This window comes from Cyprinodon tularosa, unplaced genomic scaffold (genome assembly GCF_016077235.1).
Source record: "Cyprinodon tularosa strain WSP-4 unplaced genomic scaffold, ASM1607723v1 ctg157, whole genome shotgun sequence".
Classification (NCBI taxonomy): domain Eukaryota; kingdom Metazoa; phylum Chordata; class Actinopteri; order Cyprinodontiformes; family Cyprinodontidae; genus Cyprinodon; species Cyprinodon tularosa.
Genome location: NW_024038405.1, coordinates 139,725 through 159,571, shown reverse-complemented (window position 1 = coordinate 159,571; position 19,847 = coordinate 139,725). Strand labels below are relative to the sequence as shown.

The following is a 19,847-nucleotide window of genomic DNA, read 5'->3' as shown; positions in this document are numbered from 1 at the left end:
CACAAAATGACATCAGCTCAGAGACATGGGAGTAATTATATTATACAACCCCACAACACACTTGCAGCAAAACCATACCACAGATCATCAAATTTTTGCCCTGCTGTCCCTTTTTCTCCCCTTTTTCTTGTCTGTTGTTTTCTTCATGTCTATCTTCTTTTATTTCCTCCCTTTATCTATCCCATCTTCACTGTTCACTAAAGTAACGCTAATCTGTAATCCGTTCAACCGTTAACTCTGAATACTGGAGAGCATTCAAATTTATTATAATCACTTAAATTGCTTCGGTGACTTTGATCAAACCAAGCTTTGGGACACAAAAGCTATTTGTGTGGTTGACAGAGCAGGTGTGGTGGGATGTTGTGGCAGAGGGCGTTAAGGTATTACATATAACCATCATGAAATCAAGAACTGACTTAATGAAAGAAAGACAGAAAAAAAAAACACACAGTTCCTTGAAAATGTTGCACACCACTTCATGCAACTTAAAGTAACATCTGGTCATATGACAAACACCATCATCAATGTGGTATGTGATGGATTTACCTGATGGATAATGAAACATGTTTTTAAAATATTTTCAACAGCTATTTAGGTATGTACTTCAAGTATGCAATTTAAATGCATGGATATGCTTTGATCTAAACCATGTAAGTTTAGTGTTTGGAAGTTAAAACTCAAACATAACCTTTAAAGGTATAGTGGAGGATTTTTGCAAATTTTTGAAAAGACCTGCCCTCTACACTTTAAAAAAAATGCGCATGCACAACCCTGTACCTGGTCCAGAGAGGAAACACCTATTAAACACGTGTGAGCGCATGCACAAGCCTGTTTCTACTCGTGCACGCTCCGTTTAAAAATTGCTGTTTGCATTGCTCATAGAAGCTTACTTTTCAAAAAAGATTTTCAATTTTTCCCCTATGTGGGACTCACAACGGTAAGTGAACATAGGGTCGAGCACAAAGGATGGCCTTAAGTAAACATATCACAAAAATAATTGACAGTTAGAAAGAGCACTTATTTTGATGATCCACCACGAAAAGGAACATCCTCCAGCCTCTAACAATTCCCCACAGCATAATGTTCCCAACACCAAGTCTCTCATTAATATCCTTCTTTTAACTCCATCCATCTTTCATTAACACATGCCACTCCATCTGCCCTCACTTTAGAACCGCAACCCTCTTGCCTGATATTGCCACTACCATGTTTTAGGGACAGTGTGCTGATGCTTATGTACACCATTGGTTTACTCCCACCCATAATATTTTGGATGATGTAATGAAATGTAAAATAAAACAGAGATATAAAAACAAAAACAAAACACCTTTACAAGATTGCCTCATCATTCTTCAACTCTAATCAGTTTCAATGTCCCACTATTGAAATTAATCTGAACAGTACTATATGATGCAACAAAAATGTATGAAAGTGTTTTTCATAATGAAAAATGTGAGTAGTATGTAAGTTATGAACAGTTTTTACAAATAAATGGAGAATAATTCCTGCGTAGAGACACAGAAATATATTCAACAATGGAATGCAAAGCGAGAGAATATATAGGGTGCTTTACTTTTTGCTCAGATAATAGGAATTACAGTAAGAGATTAATGAGTAATAATATCATACACATTAAAATATCTGTTTTTTGTATATAGCAGATTTAGATATGCTCTGAGAATTATTGGCTAGAACCGTTAAATATTTCAGCTATTGATCTGGGTATCTCATCTATCCACTGCTAATGAATACAAGCAGCAGGTAGCCTACAGAAGAAAATATGATAAATCAGTTATTCAGCGTATCAAGTAGCATATCCATCTCAGTGAAAGAGAGAACTATCACCTTGGGGAATTTATCTTTGATAGATGGTATATCTACTTCTCACAGTTGATACTGTCTGAACTTCATTACTGTTCACTCTAAACAAATAATGCATCATACTGCAACTAAATTCCATATATCCTGGCCATGCTAATCTTTCCCCCCCCCCTTCCTTTCACATTAATCAAAGCTGAACTTTTGAGTTGAATGCAAAGTAAACTTTTTTTTATGTTTAGTTACAAACTCATGGTGGAAGAAAAAAAAGATGTACACCTTTTGTAAATCCAGGTTTTCACTGTTTAGATGGATGTGTTAACCACTTAAAAATATTTGTATCCAATCCAGCAATTAGCAAAGGACACAGAGGAAATGGTTCCATCTTTAGTAATCAAACAAAGTCAAAGCCAATGTGGAAAAACGTTTGTGCATCAGTCTGTATTTACTGATCTGTGTTATATACAGTAACATCAGTATTTAAAATCAGTATTTAATTACAAGGCATTCCATTGTAAACAAATCATTTCATATTATACTAAAAGAATAGCATCACCTGTGTTTTGTCAAATCTTTTGAGACATTCAATGTGACAATACAGTAACAGTGATGGATAGGCTCTGTTTTGTGATTTAAAGAAAAGTAGGATTACTCTTTTACAATGCCAATCAAAGCAAAAGGTAAAACTGAAGTACAAACTCAAAGGCACCAAGGTTTTTGAAGAAATATAGGTTTTAATGCTCTTTTTAGTGTTAATATTTCTGCAAAGCAAGAAATACAGCTGATTTATATCTCAAACAAAGTTTATTTACTGAGCTGTGAACAAGTAGTTGCTGCAGCATAGGCCTATAAAAAAATGATTTCAAAAACAAACCCTTTGTTTCACAGATAAGAAAATAGTTGAGTCAGTTTACAACTGCAGTCAATGTTCCTTTGCCAGTACCTTTGTGAACAGAATTTTCTAACATCTTACTGAATTTATCAACTAAATGAGGGAAACTTAAATGATGTTACAGATAAAGTTTGTGATGACAAAACAGCAGTTCTATACATGTCAAGTTAAGGAACCCTGGCACCCCAAGGCTCTTTGGGAATTCAAGGAGCTCAAGGAGCTGGTGCTGTGGTCTGCTTTTAGAGCAGGTATCTAAGCGAACCAGCAAACCTTGTAACCATGCTATCAATACTAATACTCCTGTGCTTATGATTGAGAAAGGAGAAAATATGTTGTCTTGTCCAACTAAGATACCCTAAAATTCCAGGAATGCTTATATTTGTGCTGTCACTAATCCTCTTATGCTATACAATCAACAATAAATAACATGAAATTGATCAAGAAATATCCTGCATACAAATTAATGTGTGCAAATCATAGTACCCTCTGCATTACGTCAGCGTTATACCAATACTGGTTACGTCACTCATATGAGGCCTGGGCAGTGAACAAAATAAATTGATAGAGTTCTGCCTCCGACTCATACTACATTATAATTTAACACAAAAATCCAAACAAATATGTAGATGCAGGCAATACTAAAAGGCAATATTCCTTAAATCCCCTTGACACACTACACTGATGAAGCACACTGCAGTCTTACGCTTGCAAAGTGTTTTAAAAAAAAAAAAGTATTTTGTTGTTTCTAACTCTTTATTTCGGTACACAGCATTACAGGGCTTCCACTAAATTCCACTGAGGGCAGGGGCCAGCAATAGTTTGACACCCTGCAGAGCTGGAGGCGACTCATCTTTGTCTATCCAAAATGCCATGGGGCAACATGGAGTGCCTCAACTTTCTAATCCGCTCTAATCTGAATATATTGGAGCATCTGGAGATATGGATATGGATAATCTCAGGCATGGGGGGCAGAGTTTGCTGACTGGAACTCATTAAGGATTAGACGTTTACACTGTTAATATTAAACACTGAAAGAAATCTGAACAGTTGGTTCATTATTTAATAAGTCGCTGCAAAAAAATAATATTTGGAGTGAATAGAGTGAATACTTACTGTGCCCTGCTCTTAAGGATGCAGGTGATCTGTTGATAGCAATAGGCACAATATGGTGACGCTTGTTTCCATGGGATGGATGAATGTGGTGGAGACTCTCCACAGCACTCGGTTCCGACCCTGCCACAAAGCCCAGAGCAATGAGCCACAGGGCCAGGTGTTTAAGTGTCACCGAATTCCACTTTAGAGGCTCTACAACGGGCCTCAGGGGAGCAAAATGTGCAATCCAGCCCTTAAACATCTTCCCTGAGTGGCCAGATGAGGCAGCAGATCAATGTGTAACTTCAGCGAGCTTCACAGCCCCATAGTTCTCACCTTGGCAAAACTCACTGCAGATGTTTAAGCAAATCCACCAAGGAGAAGAAAATAAGAGGAATGTTGGTGTTGGAAAAAACAGAGAAAGAAACCTCTTGCACTTCTTTTCTTTTTCTTCAATCAAGGTAAGAAATCCGAGGCAGCAAACAGGCAGATAAAGAAATTTTATAAATCATCATGCAAAAACATTCACTCAAGAAATTAGGACAACCTCAAGCAGAAATGGAGAATTCCCAGCTTGCTACAGTTCCGTTAGTTCTCTTTTTTTTCTCTCAGTATCCTTCTCAAGCTCTCACAAAATTAGAAACATCTCCACACAACAAATTCAAAACATCCCTAAAAAGACATCTCACTCAGGAAGAGACTTGGGAGCACCTGTGCAAACTGGATTTATTAAAAAAACAAAATACAAAATAAGAGATTGCAGAGTTTCCTTCCTTTTACTTCTCCAGTAGTCTCAAAAGATGTCCAGAGGGATGGGACCATAGTTAAATCCACGACTCATTTGCATGTGTGGCGGCACACACCAGACTGCATGATTGCACCTGTAAGTTATGCCAAGTAGCGAACCCGTTCCCCATCTAGAGATATCCGCTCTCAGTGAGACCGTGCGACACGACCGACAAGCACCTGAGAGCCCTGGGCAAGACACGCGCTCAAACACACACGGGCAGCAGCAGAAGCAGCTCCATTCCAGAAGATGTGCGCAAGAGGAAGAAGGGAGAGAGGAGGAGTAAAAGCAGGAGGATAGAGCAAGGGGTGGGGTGGGGGGCTCAGCAGCCAGCCAGGAAGCAGGGAGGGAGAGTGGCTATGCAAATGGACAGCATTCACATAGCGAATCACTGGAGCCTGAGTGCAATGCAGAGGAAGAGCCTATTTAGTCAGAATAGCAGGGACTGATGCTATGTCCCCCAGCTCTGATTCCCTTCACCATCCCTTTATAGTCTTTCTATTCATTTTAAAGCTTATCTGCTGTGTCAACATGGTCAAGCGGTAAAAAGAAAAGTAACATCTCAAAACAAATAGCAAAAATGCAATGTTTTCCTTTTTTTCTAAATTCCATCATGTCATCTATTTAGATTTTCCTCCATCTAAGTCTGTTTTTTTTCCATCCTCTGAATTTCAGCAAATTAAAAAAAAAAGTTGAACATTCACTTTGCATCACCTCAAGAGCTCCTCCTAATTGGATATCAGTTGCTCTGCAGTTTGGCTTTAAAGTAAATAAGACTCTGTACCACTCTTTCTTTCTATCAGATTCAAACATGTGGAAACAAAAATGCATATATGCAGACTTAACATGACACATACATGTTCACACAAAGTAAATGTAATTGCCAGAGCTGTTAATTCAGAACTGTCCATAAAGGAGGGAGTGCTGAATCTAGGCAAGTCTGCTGCGTTGCCTGCTAATAAAAGAGCATTCCTCGCAAGAGAGGGGAAGGCGATTGCAGGCTCTATGTGCAATTGGGGGTTACAGGAAAGCAGGGAACATGTGGAAATAAAAAGCCCTGCTGATAAACACAATCTGGTTAGGCTGGGAAGAGTGCTCAGTGCTCAGAGTTTGGTACGGAAGAACACAAGGCTGAGCTCCAGTGTGCCTGTATGGTTTGTACACTGGCCATTCAGCATCCTCCCTTTTGAAACGCTGTGTTCTAAGCTGGAGGAAAAACACTCGTACACACACACACACAAACACAGGCACACTGTAAGCACTGCTGAGCTAATCTTTATGGTTTACAGGGAATATACAGGCAATTCACAGCAAAAGAAAGCCATCTTAGCAAGAATGACATACAGGATTAGAAAACCTTTGCTTTAGTTTAAACAGGCTGTTTAAATGAAAAGCAGCCTTGGAAAAAAGGTTTACAAACAGGATTGATAATTTTCAACTGGCCAATTTAAGTGAGAGTTTAGAACCCAATCTTTAAGTAGGATTAATATATACTGAATTTGGTGCAGAACGTGCATTGTGAGGTAACCACAAGAAGCAGCTACAAACAATTTTGCATCTTGTCTGCCAGTTAAAGCTTATACTGTGCCCCTGGAATAAAATAAAAAGCTTTAGCAGCAAACAGATGCTGCAAACATTGGCTTGGTGAAGCCAACTGCTGCAAAGGAGTCAGCAATAAGGAGTTACAAATCTCTTTTCTTGTTTGTATTAGTGAAGGGGATGCTCCCTCTGAGTGTGTTTACACCTTTACAATTACTGTGTATTCTGAATAATGTCGGCAAAAAAAGCAATCCATCAGGATTTCAGGCCTAAGGCAAAAACAGAAGTTCCTAAGTACAATTCAGTCAGGGGGGGAATTAGCAAAAACTGTTAAAAAACTGCAAAACTGAGAACTTTGCTAATTTCATTCCAAGAATTGCATTGACGTGCAATAATGTGCTTTCAGTCAACATTACACTTACAGCAGTCTCAATATTACTTACTTGTTCATTTGTGCCCCCAAGTGGTGAGATTTTAAAGTGCAAATCATATATAGCCTTACTTAGTATATAAGAAGCTTAAGTTTGATAAATCCAGTAAAGCAGGAAATAATTAAAATTCAACAAGGTTCAAGAATAATTGATATTTCTAAGTCTTGCAATTGTATTAGGTTACTACAGATATGCCCAATGTTAAAATAGGGTGCTAAAACCAGACAGTGCACTGATTCTGATCAGTTTCTTAACCTGTATTAGTATATAAAAAAGGTTTAGTGGTCTACTCTATCCTACAATTATTTTGTAGAAATTAGATTAACAGATACATTGCATATTGCTTCAGGCAATTTCTTTCTGCCGGCATCTGAGCAATTACCAGGAGACCACATACTAAACCAATTTCAACACATTTACAGGTATCAGCTGTTTTTCCCAGATTATTACAGAGTTTGCCACAAAATGAGAAACCTTCCTTTGCAGTCAAAACCCTACTATTAAAGGTCTTAATTTTCTACTGTTTTTATATCGATTCCTGTTGAAATTAAGAAAGCTATCTGTTTGACAGAAATCCAAAAGCAGCTCCTCTTTGTTTCAATTTAAGACCCATCGTGTTGTAGTTCAGAGGGAGTGTGATCATCAACTGATACCTCTGCTATGTTCCAACGCTTTTCTGTTTCTCTTTTTCGATTTCAAGAGGAAAGGGAAATAATGAAGAACCATACTTAGGTGTCTGAGAAAGAGTACCTGACCCATCTCAGATAAGGTCAAAAAAATCAGCTTAAAAGCCATCAAATATCTCTTTAAATCATTGAGAGAGGTCTTTTACAAAGAAAAAGACACTTGAGGGCCACTTAAGCAAACATCTGACATTACCTTTTTCCTTCCTAAGAACTAAAGTCTACTTCTGTGAAATCTTAATCATTTATTTTGTTAAAATGAATCTGAAAAAGACAACTATAAGAATAAGACCATAAAGCCTAAATATATATGGTCTCGTAGATATTCTCTATTCCGGAATTCTTCAACAGGGGGTCTAAGACCCCTAAGGGGTCCACAGAGGTACTGCATGGGGGTCGCAAAAGTTTTGGTTTGATTAGACTTTTTTTAAAATATACCCCCCCCCCCCCCCCCCGGCATTGTTTCCACTAATTGAAATGTCTTTAAATACACATTAACATGAATTCAATACACTATAGAAAACAGATAAGTTGAGGCAGAAGATGTCTTTCAGTCATCAATGCACACATTCAGCGACACACAGGAGCTCTTTCAAGCTGGACACCGTTTCATTCAAAACACCTGTCCCATCAACAAGGAATCAGAATCAGAAACACTTTCATAATCCCAGGGCAAAAGGACTTTTGTTACATTACTCCATATGTAATAGAGCGACTGTACGACCAGTTTAATATAACACAATTTCCTATAATATATATAAAACTATGGGGTCCCCACCCAATCTCGCAATCAGTTTGGGGGTCCTTGGCCTCCAAAACTTTGAAAACCCCTGCTCTATTCTAACTACTATGTACTAGAAAAATGCTTGTGTGTCAATCTAAGGAAGGCCATAATTATAAATAATTATCTGACATAACAGAACAGTTTACTAAACAACAAAATTCATATCAGAGAATGCTGAAGACTGACCCATAATGATTAATTATAATTTAGACGGGCTCACCCTAGTCATAAAACTCATAATCCTCTTTTTACACCAAAACCTTGCATTGGAATATGTAGCTAATGCTAAACATAACAATCTTTGATGGGTATGATATTGCTGAAGAAAGTAAATTTCAATGTAGTAACTTTGTTCATCAATATGAGATTCTAAAAGATGTCAAAAAGCTGTTCATGCATACACACCCATAAACCATTTTGTTTTTTCAAATATCTTTAATTTAATGTCGATATTCAATCTTTTTGAATTTTATTTGCTATCAGTTATAGTAAGTTTGAATACCATGACATTAAAGACAGCTGTTCTGGCAGGAGTTTCCTGACATTCTCCAATTTTTAAACTTTAGCTTAAGGGTGACTTTGCAGAGAGGATGTTTTGCTTGACGTAGATATAAAAAGACCCACCTGACATCAACAAGAGGAAAATCTTAGATTATCTTAAAAAAATTGTCTGTTTCCCTAATATACAGACAGAAAACCTGTATCCCTAAGATACAGACAGAAAGGTTACCACTCAGACTCATCAACAGTAGCATCAACTTAGTAATGTACTACAGCATTGCAAACCTCACCTCTATTCTATCTTCAGTGGTATGTAACACTCCTAGTACAGTACTATAGAGAACTCCATGAACATCATATATATTGAACATAAACAGATGTACCAAGTCTTTTAAGAAGCCTGAGATGTTTAAAGCCCTCAGCTCGTTACAAAGCAAATTCACCCTGGTAATTTCTCTAACCTCTAACCTTACTTGTTTCCATCCAAATGCGTTGTGAATTTTAAGCAAAGCTTAAGAAAGTCATAAAAAAAATATGCAAATAGGATGTCTTTCTATCCATTAGAGTGAATTAAGGGGGTTATGTATAGCCTAATAACATCATATCATACATTGATGTCATGCCTGGCTGTAGTAAACAGGAAGTACAGTTAGCAAGGTAGCACAGTCTGCAGATCAGTGGTGGACCAAGATTTTAATAACTGTTTGGCAATCAGGCAAGTTTAAATTATTTTATCTTTCCAGCAAGTATTAGTGATGGTACATTCCATCCAAGAGAGAGAGCAATGTAATTCTAGTGCTTGAGTTCAGAATGCAGAGGTCGTGGAAACTGCTGATCAGTTAAAGGCAGGTAAATATTGGCTACAGAACTTGTTTGAAAAATGTGTTTCCATCATTTTTTGAAGTGAGCCTAAAAACATTTTTTGTGATTTTATTCGACTTTTGCTGTTTTCATCGTGCTCTTCTGATGCAATCCTTCAAAAATATGCAAAAAAAAATGTTAGCGGGAACACGTCTTTTTTCACGAGCAATTGGGCCTGGTCTGGTGCTCGCTTCATCTATCTCTGTCATTGTTTCCTAAATGACTGAATGTCATGTAAAGCACTATGCCGTCTTTGGACTTGATAATATAGCAATATACAAGTACAGGCTATCCACGGTCTCATCTTCTTTCAAGTTTTGTCAGTATTTACTCATTACCTATTTTACTGTATTTCACAAAATGATTATCAATTTTTTTGTAATTTTAATTATTACCCTTTATATCAGTCTCTGTTTGTACTATTGATATCTGAAATGACCTTACTCTATGAAAAGAAAAAAAGGAAAGAAAAAAGTACTTAAATTAGTGTTAAATAATTATTCTAGATGAATAATGCCATTTCAAACCAACATGAGCTACTTGGTCTGGCACTCCTTATTTGGCATTTTTCTCTTTTAAAGCCAAGTTCTGGATTATGGGTGCAGTGCAGTTATCTTCACAACACCCCCAGATGTGATAAGTCTGATTTGTATAAATGTTTTGGGGAACTTCAAAACAGTGAAAACAAGAGCCAAACAAATTCCCTAGGATTCATTTTACCCAGGTACCACAAATCCTAGGGATTTAAACTGGAGCTTTCACTGGAAAAGGGTATTTTGCAAGAGAAACCTTGCACCTGAAGCAGGCACCAGAGAATAAAGTACCATTATGTCATCTCACTTTACTTTTTGTGTTTGTTTTTTTTTTTTTTTTTCAAACAATAGATATTTGCTCAACTAAACTTGAGTATTTCCACCATTTAAATACAGAGACATTTCATACAGGCAGATTTACCATGAGGTCACTTGCCGTGGCAAACAACTACATGGAGGAGACAGAGCAGAGAGCACAGCCACTACAGAGAAATAACACAAGCCACTAGGTCACATACCTGTATGTTACTGGAGTAAAACTGAACCGAGGAGGTGGAAGCCTTCATCATAACACAACTTGGTGGATAACCACATGAGATCTGGAGAATGCTAAAAACAAGATGCTACTGCTTTTGGTGCCCATCAAGGAAGATACAAATTTTAACATAGGGTTATTTTACCTATCCACATTAACCTGCATGTGCTTTTTAGCTCATACCACTGCTTGCTGCACAAACTCTACAGCCCTGGGCAGAGACAATCTCCTCGAGGGCTAAACCCAAACACAGGAAAGAAACTATTTTGAAGAAGCACGTGGAGTTCTACACTAGCCTTTTACACAAAACTAACATTTTTCAATATAGGGTCACAATAGTAGAGAAAGTTAGAGGGATTTTCTCTAAATAGAAAATCCTGATAACTTTTTAGCCCAGCAATAGCCTCAGAATAATACTGGTCCATGCCAGCATCTGGACAACGAAACACAGGCAGGTCTTAATTTCTATTATGTTCTATTAAAATAAGAAATGGTTGCATCTGCACATGAAAGAAACCAAACAACAGTTAAACAAACATAGGGCACAGCACAGGAGAGGTAAATCCTCCAAATCAAGATTCAGGAGTTAACATGCATCTGAAATACAAGGTATATATTAGGATGGTGATATTCTCATCCTTGACAAAGAAAACAATGGTTTAAGAGAAGAGTAAAATAGATGGCCTGAGGTTCCACTGCACACTACAAAGCACTGAAAATGGTTCCAGGATAGTTCAGACCTTCGCTGTGAAGGTAGAAAGTTTCAGGGCCTAGTTATGCTTAATTATGCTCGACAAAGATATGTTCCAAGATGCACAACCACACTGCCTGAGGCTTTTACGCTGTACTCAGTTCAGTATTTTCCTCTCTACCTAAAATTCTGGCCGACTCCAGATGGATGAATTGAGCACAAATCACAAACTTTACAACACCAGACTGTATGAAGTAGAAAGTACAGCTATTCCTACATTTTCAAAGTATTTTTGTCACAACCAAAACAGACATTTACTTTTTTTCCAAGAGTTATAAGATGTAGCTGATGCTTAACACTGGTAGAAGCTAATGTTTGTCCAACTTGTTTTTCAGTGTAGAGCTCTCCATGTAAATACACTTTTTCTTGTTGAGGAAAATCTGTCCACCACACAGAGGGGCGTGGAAGCTAAAAGAACGGCATCCAACTGCACAGACCTTTCAGATTCATCAAATTAAATCAAGCTTAAGACAAAGCATGCCATTATCATGAGGAGGAATACCAACACAAATTTGCATTTCAATTGAGCCCAGCAGCTTAACTACCTGGCAATCACTGGTGCAGAAGTCAGTACAGATGAACCCTTGAGAGGTGGTTGAAACATTTCCAAGAAAAACAAGAAAACCAGCTGATTCTGTTCTCTTCAGTCAACAGAAGCAAATTTTAATTGGGAAAGACTTACACAGATTGCAAAGCTAAATCTAACATAAAAACTCTGGATTCTTCTAAGAGGGGCTGCAACAAGAGGTGTTATTAGAGAGAGGCATACCTTGGGAGTTTTTCTAGGGTAGTGTGGACAAATATTACTACCGGTATGTCAGTTTATTTTAGTATGATGATTTTTTTTTAGTGCTGAAGTCCATAAAATCTGAAAAAAAAATCATAAAAGCAGTGGTGCCTCAAAAGACACACCGTCAATGGTAAACATTCAATTCATAGTTTGATTCAAGAAATTGAATGTAGAAAGCTGATATTTTGACACACTGCTCTACTCCTCCAAAGGTTTTTTTTTTTTTTTTTTTGCTAACATATATCAGACTCCTCCCGCCAGAAAAAATAATTAGGTCCCTGCCCTTTTGGGAGCTAAGTTGTATGTTTTAATTATTTGTTTTTATATCAAACATGTCATTAGTCATTAAGGCAAAATCGCATACAGAAAGCAACAGACCACACAATGTGCTGATGCTAATGTGTGCAAGAGTACGGAAATAGAAACAGTGCTGTCTTAGTCATCGCTAGATGTGACATGATAAGAGCAGACAAACACAGAGAGTCAACACTCAACACAAACAGACTGCACATTATGTTAACACAGAGGAAGGCCAGTATGTCAATACTGTTTGTGTACATCACAGTGGCTATGTTTCAGATTAATATATCACTTAAATTAAGTGGAGAAAACTTTTAACAGCTAGAGCTAGAGCATAGAGACATCAGCCTGCTGGTCTCTAATTCATCTCTACCTCATCATCTCTTGCTTGCAACGCAGAGCCTCATAGCCTAAGATTTGAATGATAACTGCAGCTGTGACTGCTCATCATTATGCTATTAGCTCTTTCAGTGACTAACTATCTTTCATGCACATACAGCTGCTTCACACTAAATGAATATTATATTAACCAAATAGAGCAAATAGACATGTAAACAGAGATAACAAAATATAAAAAAAATGTCATTTACAAAAAATGCTGCAAAAGTTATCTTTGAACCCTATGTTGTTTGTTATACAAGCTGTGCAGGCAAAAAACAAAAACAAAAATTGGGCTGATAAACTCTTACTCTTCTCACAAAAATTGTGGATTTATTTTGTAAAATTTGGAAGAAGCACAGCAGCATGTTGTGATGCAATGGCAATGCTAATTCTGCCATGGTTTAGTGTTATAGTAGTATTACAACAGAAGGTGATTCTATCAAAGTTGCAGAGGTAGTTAGAGTAAGCAGCTCCCTGCTGGCAGGATGTCAGAAGTAGAGTATATAATTTTAGTCCAAATCTAAGTCCTGCTGTCATGCAGGGTGGTCAGATGCAGATCGGCTTCAGGTCAGGCTCAAAGAGTTGTTTATTTTTTTCTCTCAAGCAGTGTAAGCTTGGTCTAATGAATTCTAGTGAAAGCAAAATATTGTTACTTGTCCCTACTCAATTCTATTCATGGATACATTTTTTTCTTAAAACTCATCTGAATGGACATATCAACTAAATCAACTAGATAGAAAAAAAATATATTGCTTGTCAGGATTCTGTATTCCGTGCTCTGTTGATTCTCTTCCACCGGTGGTTGTTGTTGACAGATGGGCATAGCCCAACTGCTCTGGCTAGAGGTGAAAAGGAGTTTTCAGTCAGCTGACACCAGAGTGTTAGACCGTTGTGGTATGCCTAGGCCACTGTCCAGTCGACAGTTCTTTGTTCTTGTGAGCTAAATATTTCAGATTTCTAGTTCTGTCTCCTGTCTTTCTCAGTTTGTCATGCTTTGGATTTCTCACCCGTCATGTCTCTGTGCGCTGAGGACTGGTTCCTGAATCCCTGCTGCTCAGATTCTGCTCTCAAGCCCCCTTGTTGCTACCAAGCCGGACAAGAGACACCCTTTCCTGGATTCACTGTGGTTCCTTAAGCTGCTCCTTGAACCTGTCTTCGCTATGGTGCTGCTCGGGCTCCCGTCTATGTTCCATCCGCTAGCTCACCTGACGCTTAGCCCATCGGAAAGCAGTGAGTCGCAGAATTCCTTCTTCCACTCACCCTGCCCGGATAGGTCATTCGTACCTGGATGTAAGCGAGGCAGCATCAGCGCAGATCTCCCTTACTCTACTAGTGTTAATCAGTTTCCTCTTTCTTCCCGCAGTGCTCCTAACTCTGACGTTCCGAACCTCGCCTGCAGCTCACGTACGTAGTGAGCTATTCATGTCTGTGTATAGCCTAACTAAACATCTTTAAAGGTACACTAGGCAACCGGTGTTGATTTTCCAGCGAGGCTCCCCCCAGAGGGCAAAAGTAAAAGTGCACTGTCGTAAATATGCACAGCTGTTCTCCTGGTTTCTCCGTCAAGCCAGGCGCGGTTGTTTTGAGCTTAGCAGACAGGCGAACGCAACGAATGACTAATGCTGCGTTCACACCGCAGCTGGCGCGACAGAAGCAACGAGTTTACATGCAACGTAACGTAAGGCGCAGCAAAAGGTCCCACGGCGCGTTTTGAGCAGCAGGCGCAGCACGTCTGAGCAGCTGAAGCAGCGCATCGGGCGCGTTTAAGCATCTGACGCAGGGAGAGAGACACAGCACTGATGATCACTCCTCTTAAACAGTTTATTGACGCCTAAATTGACTTAAAATGCAGAAATCTGCCTGCAGAATATGCAGTTTGGATTATTTAGATGAAAAATACCTACCAGCTGCCGTGGTGAACCGCGAGGAGGTGACCTGGCCAGAGGCTGCTGATGAAGGGATCCCTACTGTCGGCGCACCGCTGGTATGTGGGGGTCTGAGCGGCTCCGACAGAAAAAATATTGCAGGCAGGATAATAATCTGAATGAACTGACGGCACTGATTACGTTTTCAGGTGTATTTTCTCACTTAAACACATATTAAAACTACTTTATTCCCACTGATCACAGCAAATATAGCTGCAAGGCAGAGAAAGGATAGTGAAGCTCCGCCCAACGCGCGTCAGACACACTTTTGCACCGCGCAGCCAGAGCAGCAAAGCTGCTTCAGCCGCGCGTCAGAACTAACTGGTACAAGCAGCAAAAATGAAGCAGCAGACGCGATTTTGCTGCTTTTGCTGCGTGAACGTAGCATAACTGCACAAAGATCGCCACTGTGCTAGCAACGAGAATGCTTTTAACTGGGGGCGTGTAGCAGTTCTCGCCGTAAAGCAAGACTGACTCTCGCGAGACTCCTGAGCCTGTGGGTGCGGGTCGGTGCTCCTGCAATTGCAAGTGCGGTTTTTCCCCCACAGACCACCAGGGCGGCCGAGAATACCTTTGTTCAACCTGAAATGACTCATTTAATCATCCAAAACGTTATGGAACACATTAATTAACTGAAAAATGTTGCATAGTGTGCCTTTAACTGCATGTGGCCCAAACACCTTAAAACCATGGCATTGCTAAGGGCAAAGAAAGGTTAACCTGGTCTGTGATGGACACACTTAAATGCCTGTCATGTAGTGAGAGTATGGGAATGTTTTGAAGAATGTATAAACAAAATCCTAACTGTCAGTAAGAAAGATAGGGATCACAAGTCAGCATTCATCTCTTTCTTCTCTGAAAGTTCCCAAGATGCAGTTGGCCACAAGGCCAAACCATCTTGCTGAGAGTTTCTGTCTCTTTTGAAATTTTCCTGAACCAGATCAGTTGCTCCTTCATAGTTCTTTGTCTTGAGCAGGTCAAGGACAGAATGTGTCTCATTTCAGCCTCTTTGGCAGAAAATCAGCTAGCTAGGCCAACAAACAGTATGAAAAAAAAAAAAATATTCTCAAAAAGTCTATTCTCAAAGTATACTGTAATTCTCATAAAACAAGGAAACCCCTTTAACAACATGTGATAAAGGCTTCCCATTGAATGATTTATTTATTTCCCAGTGTCGAACCAAAATGTGGGCTTGGTCAGGCCTCATGTCATGCAAAAAGGCCTGATGTGTGTCTGGTTTGGTCGGACTAAATTTTTTCAAAACATCATTGAAAATATGTATAATAAAATAGCTGTGTCCCTATTGCAAACAATTTCAGTAGCAAAACAGACATATATTGCAGAATCTTGTTGCCCAACATTATTGTGATACTTTAAGAGCTGTCAAAATTTGAGGAGGATGCAAGAAAAGATGTTTAAGAAACATGTTCCAGAGGGATGCGTCTTTCTCCTTTTATGTTTTAAGCTTGTAAAATGTTAGAATGTGGGCAAGGCAGCTGTACTAGGTATTACCAGCAGGGGCAGTGATCCAATTTAAAATATGAATTTATCCCCCTATGTCCCATTTGTGCCCAATTAAAAAGTTTTAAAAATGTAAAAGTTGAATAATTTTTTTTCTAGAGGAATGCTATTGCAATTTTTTTATTACCCTTATTTTCACATATTTACTAGGGTTGCCATTTAATGCATAGCAGACTATATATGTTGAAAAACACACCAGGATCTAAACCAATAAACTGTCTTTCCAAAAAAAAAACAAACAAACAAAATGCAGGTTTTGAAACTGTATAACCACAATAATTTATTTCCCTCCAGCTTATATTAACAGAGAAGCAAAACCATAAATCGTTTTCAAGCAGCTGAGTTAAACACAGGCAAGCAAAGTTTGTTTTTCATTTAATGATACTTTGGCGCCATTGTTCTCCTGGGTTTCTTGTTCAATAGCCTAACTTTATGAGAGAGGGGAATATGTTACTAGATCTCCCAACAGGACCCTTTAGCTGAGACTCTGTATCAACACTTTAATTAGTATAGCTTTGTGGAGGAACAAAAGCTTCTTACTTCAAGTCAACAAGGTCCCCCAAGACCACCAATTAATAAAAAACTCCTCAAACATTAAGTTGTCACCACAGCACTGGCTAAATTCTGCTTGTTATTGTATTAAGTAGAAAGAGAGTTCAATGTTATGTCCAGCATAATAAAGAATAAAATAAAACAAAAATAATACATTGAAAAGGAGCCAGAAAATTGATCTGTCCTTAAGAGTTATGACAAAAGTTCAGAAAAGTAACTCACTTTATTTTTGAAAAAAATGGAAGTGAATTGTTATTTGTTTATTTCATTTAAAACTACAATTAATAATCCTCCAAGTATGTAAGTTGTTCCTCCTAACTTCAGATTTTTTTGCACCATAATTTTCTAGGTATAGGCTTCAAGGGTAGAAAATGAGCCCTCGTTTCTATGCCAACAGCCTCAGCTTGATTATGGTCGTCGCATTGTATGAGCAAAAGAGCTTTATTAAACCAGATAACCAATAAGTATACAATATTATTGAATCAATCAGGCTAAATACTGACCGGCATCTCCACATTACTTCCAACTCTGAATTGGAATGAAATGTAATCAAAATATGAATGTAATGAAAATGTAATAAAAAATATAAACTGTACTTAATCTGAGCAGATTAGTATAAATACTACTGTAAGTAATGTACAAGCTGTCAAAAACTGCATGCACTGTGCAGCTGCATTGAACTACTGCAAGGAGGAATTTAATTACACAGTTTAATGGGTATGGAAGCGGATATATATATATATATATATATATATATATATATATATATATATATATATATATATATATATTTATTTATTTTTTATTTTTTTTGTGAGATCAAAAGAATTCAAATAGTGGTTTTCTACCACATCTAAAAAGAGTTGAGATGTGTGACTTAGTCTCTCAATGTGCACATCGCTCTTACACAAGTAAGAAGAGCTGGTTTCCATGGTAGAGGTTTTAGGCCTTTAACATAGGAGAAAAATATTCCATATGAATTTAAAACTGTATTAGTAGATTAGAATAACAGGGTTTTAATATACAGCTATAGAAGGAGTGCCTACTGCCTACAGAACTGTGCCTACTGCCTACAGAACTGGTTATGGTGATAATCAGTAAAAAATTTCATACAATATGCAATTCACTAACTTTTACATAAAAGTTTATTGATTTTACTTACAAATCTCTAAGAAGAAAATTGCAAATCTATAAGAAAGAGAGCCAGTAATTCTTGGCAAAAAGCAAAAAAAAAAAAAAAAAAAAAATATTGGTAGTTGCGGTGCATAGGAGAGAAAAGGAGTTGTTGTATTATTTTGTATTTTATCTATAATTTTTATCCTTTGTTAGATAATTTGTATAACAGTCACCATAGCTCTATTCATCCACACATATACAAATAAAACAATAAAAGTTTCTTCAAGGCCATAGAAATCTACCATTGCTATTGAGCCCTGTATTGCCTTTCAGCTGATAGTTTAAAGTTTACACTGAATGTGCTACAATTATTGCACGCATCCTTGCACATTTGAAGAAATGGCTACTGGAGTGAAAGCACAAAAGCACTTAAGACTGATTCTCTCATATCTCGGGGCGCAATGTCTGTTCAAAGCTATGCCAAGCGTACAATGCACACAAGACCCAAATACATTCAAAGCCATAGATATGTTTGGCCGAGATACAGCAATAGTGGACCATATCCAGAGCTTAGATAATATCTCCCCCACCCCACTTTTTTGGCATCATTACTGGTATGGGTGTCTTATTATATTTATCAAAACCAAAATAAGTGGTCTTATCTTAGAGGATGTACTAGAGGAAAATGGATGTGAGTATCTAGAGCACAGAAATGCATTGATTTAATCTAGGTTTCATGCAGCCAGCAGTGTTCTAAATTTGCATTGAGGCAAATTAATTGCTCATTTAAATAATTAATTATAATCTTTAGTAATTTTCACTAAAGAGGACTACTGCATCTTATTTTTGGATATACAGTTGACTTTGGGTTGTCTGATGAATATGCTCAGTGTAAATGGACAAGGCGATGTCCACTAACTAAAAAATGCTGGTATATTCTAGATAGAGACAAATCTTTGCCAGTTCAGGAGCAGACAACAGAATATAGATACAAACACAGCTCTCTTTGTTGGTGTAATATGGACATGGCACTAATAGCTGTGACACCAAGACTCGGAAGAGACGAGACCAAGCACAAGAAAATCTGCACAAAGGCCAGGGCCAGCCCTTGATGGCGACCCAGTTTAGTTCAACAACTAACAATACTCTGTCTCTGTGTATTACCCTCAGATGCTTGACCACTGCAGGCTATTTCAATAAAGAAGTCCAGGCTGGAGTTGAAGTTCCCCCCCAAAACACAAACGCATGCCCGAACAATAAATACTTAAACATAACCTACAACAATTTATAAAATAAAACCTCAGCAGATGTATAAAGAAGACTTAAGTGCATTATAAAATTAACTGATTGTTTTAAGTTATCATGCTGGATAATTCACCAGTTGGCAACAGGGAGACAGTAGAACAGCTGCGGCTGACTGAGCTGCAGGTTCCATGGCCAGGGCCGGTTACCTCGGCAACTCTTTACAAAAACTTGAAAAAAGATCTTTACAGTAAAAACAAAAAAAAGAATGGTAAATACGGTACAAAAATACTAACATATTAAGAATTATTTAATGTTTACTTCTTTCACAAGTGACCATTTGTGGTGTCAATTATCAGAAATGTGGATTTGGAAATTAATGGAATCAGACATTAAATTCTTATAATGGTCACCTTGGAGGGCATTATCCCTAACATACCTCACATGTGTCTTGTTCACAGTGTTTGGCCTTATGGCTAATTATCAATATAGTTTTGGTATCTGCGGAGGAACACTAAAAGACTTGTCTACGTAACAATATGAAAGATTTACTTTGCTGCTCCATTTAACTTACTGCACTGTGTTCAACAGTATCTTTTCTGCAGCTGTTTTGTTTTTTGTTTTTTTTTACCATAAAAAGCCTGTTCAGATATGACAAAATGGCAGAATTCCCGATTAGCACAATTTGATTATAAAGTATTGGAAGGTTTAATTTTATTAGTAACATCTAACTTTTGTGAGGACATGTCATTTATTGATTAACAAGTAGGCTATTGTTTTCAGTTTTCTTTTAATGATTTGTATCGCCTGTCA

General features: G+C 37.8%; 1 protein-coding gene across 12 annotated transcripts in view; it reads right to left on the bottom strand.

The window, feature by feature from the left end:
* LOC119780193 (neurexin-1a) overlaps positions 1-19,847 on the bottom strand; it is a 215,687-nt gene that overhangs the window by 133,223 nt on the left and 62,617 nt on the right. For 2 of the 12 annotated variants that reach the window (XM_038280120.1, XM_038280124.1), the window contains exon 1: positions 3,824-4,863. The exons of 8 other annotated variants lie outside the window; for them this stretch is intronic. In XM_038280120.1, the coding sequence (XP_038136048.1) occupies positions 3,824-4,064 (241 nt within the window). In that variant the 5' untranslated portion in view covers positions 4,065-4,863. Of the gene's footprint in view, positions 1-3,823; positions 4,865-19,847 lie in introns of those variants that run through there. 2 more of the 12 variants (XM_038280121.1, XM_038280122.1) reach the window with 2 other exon arrangements.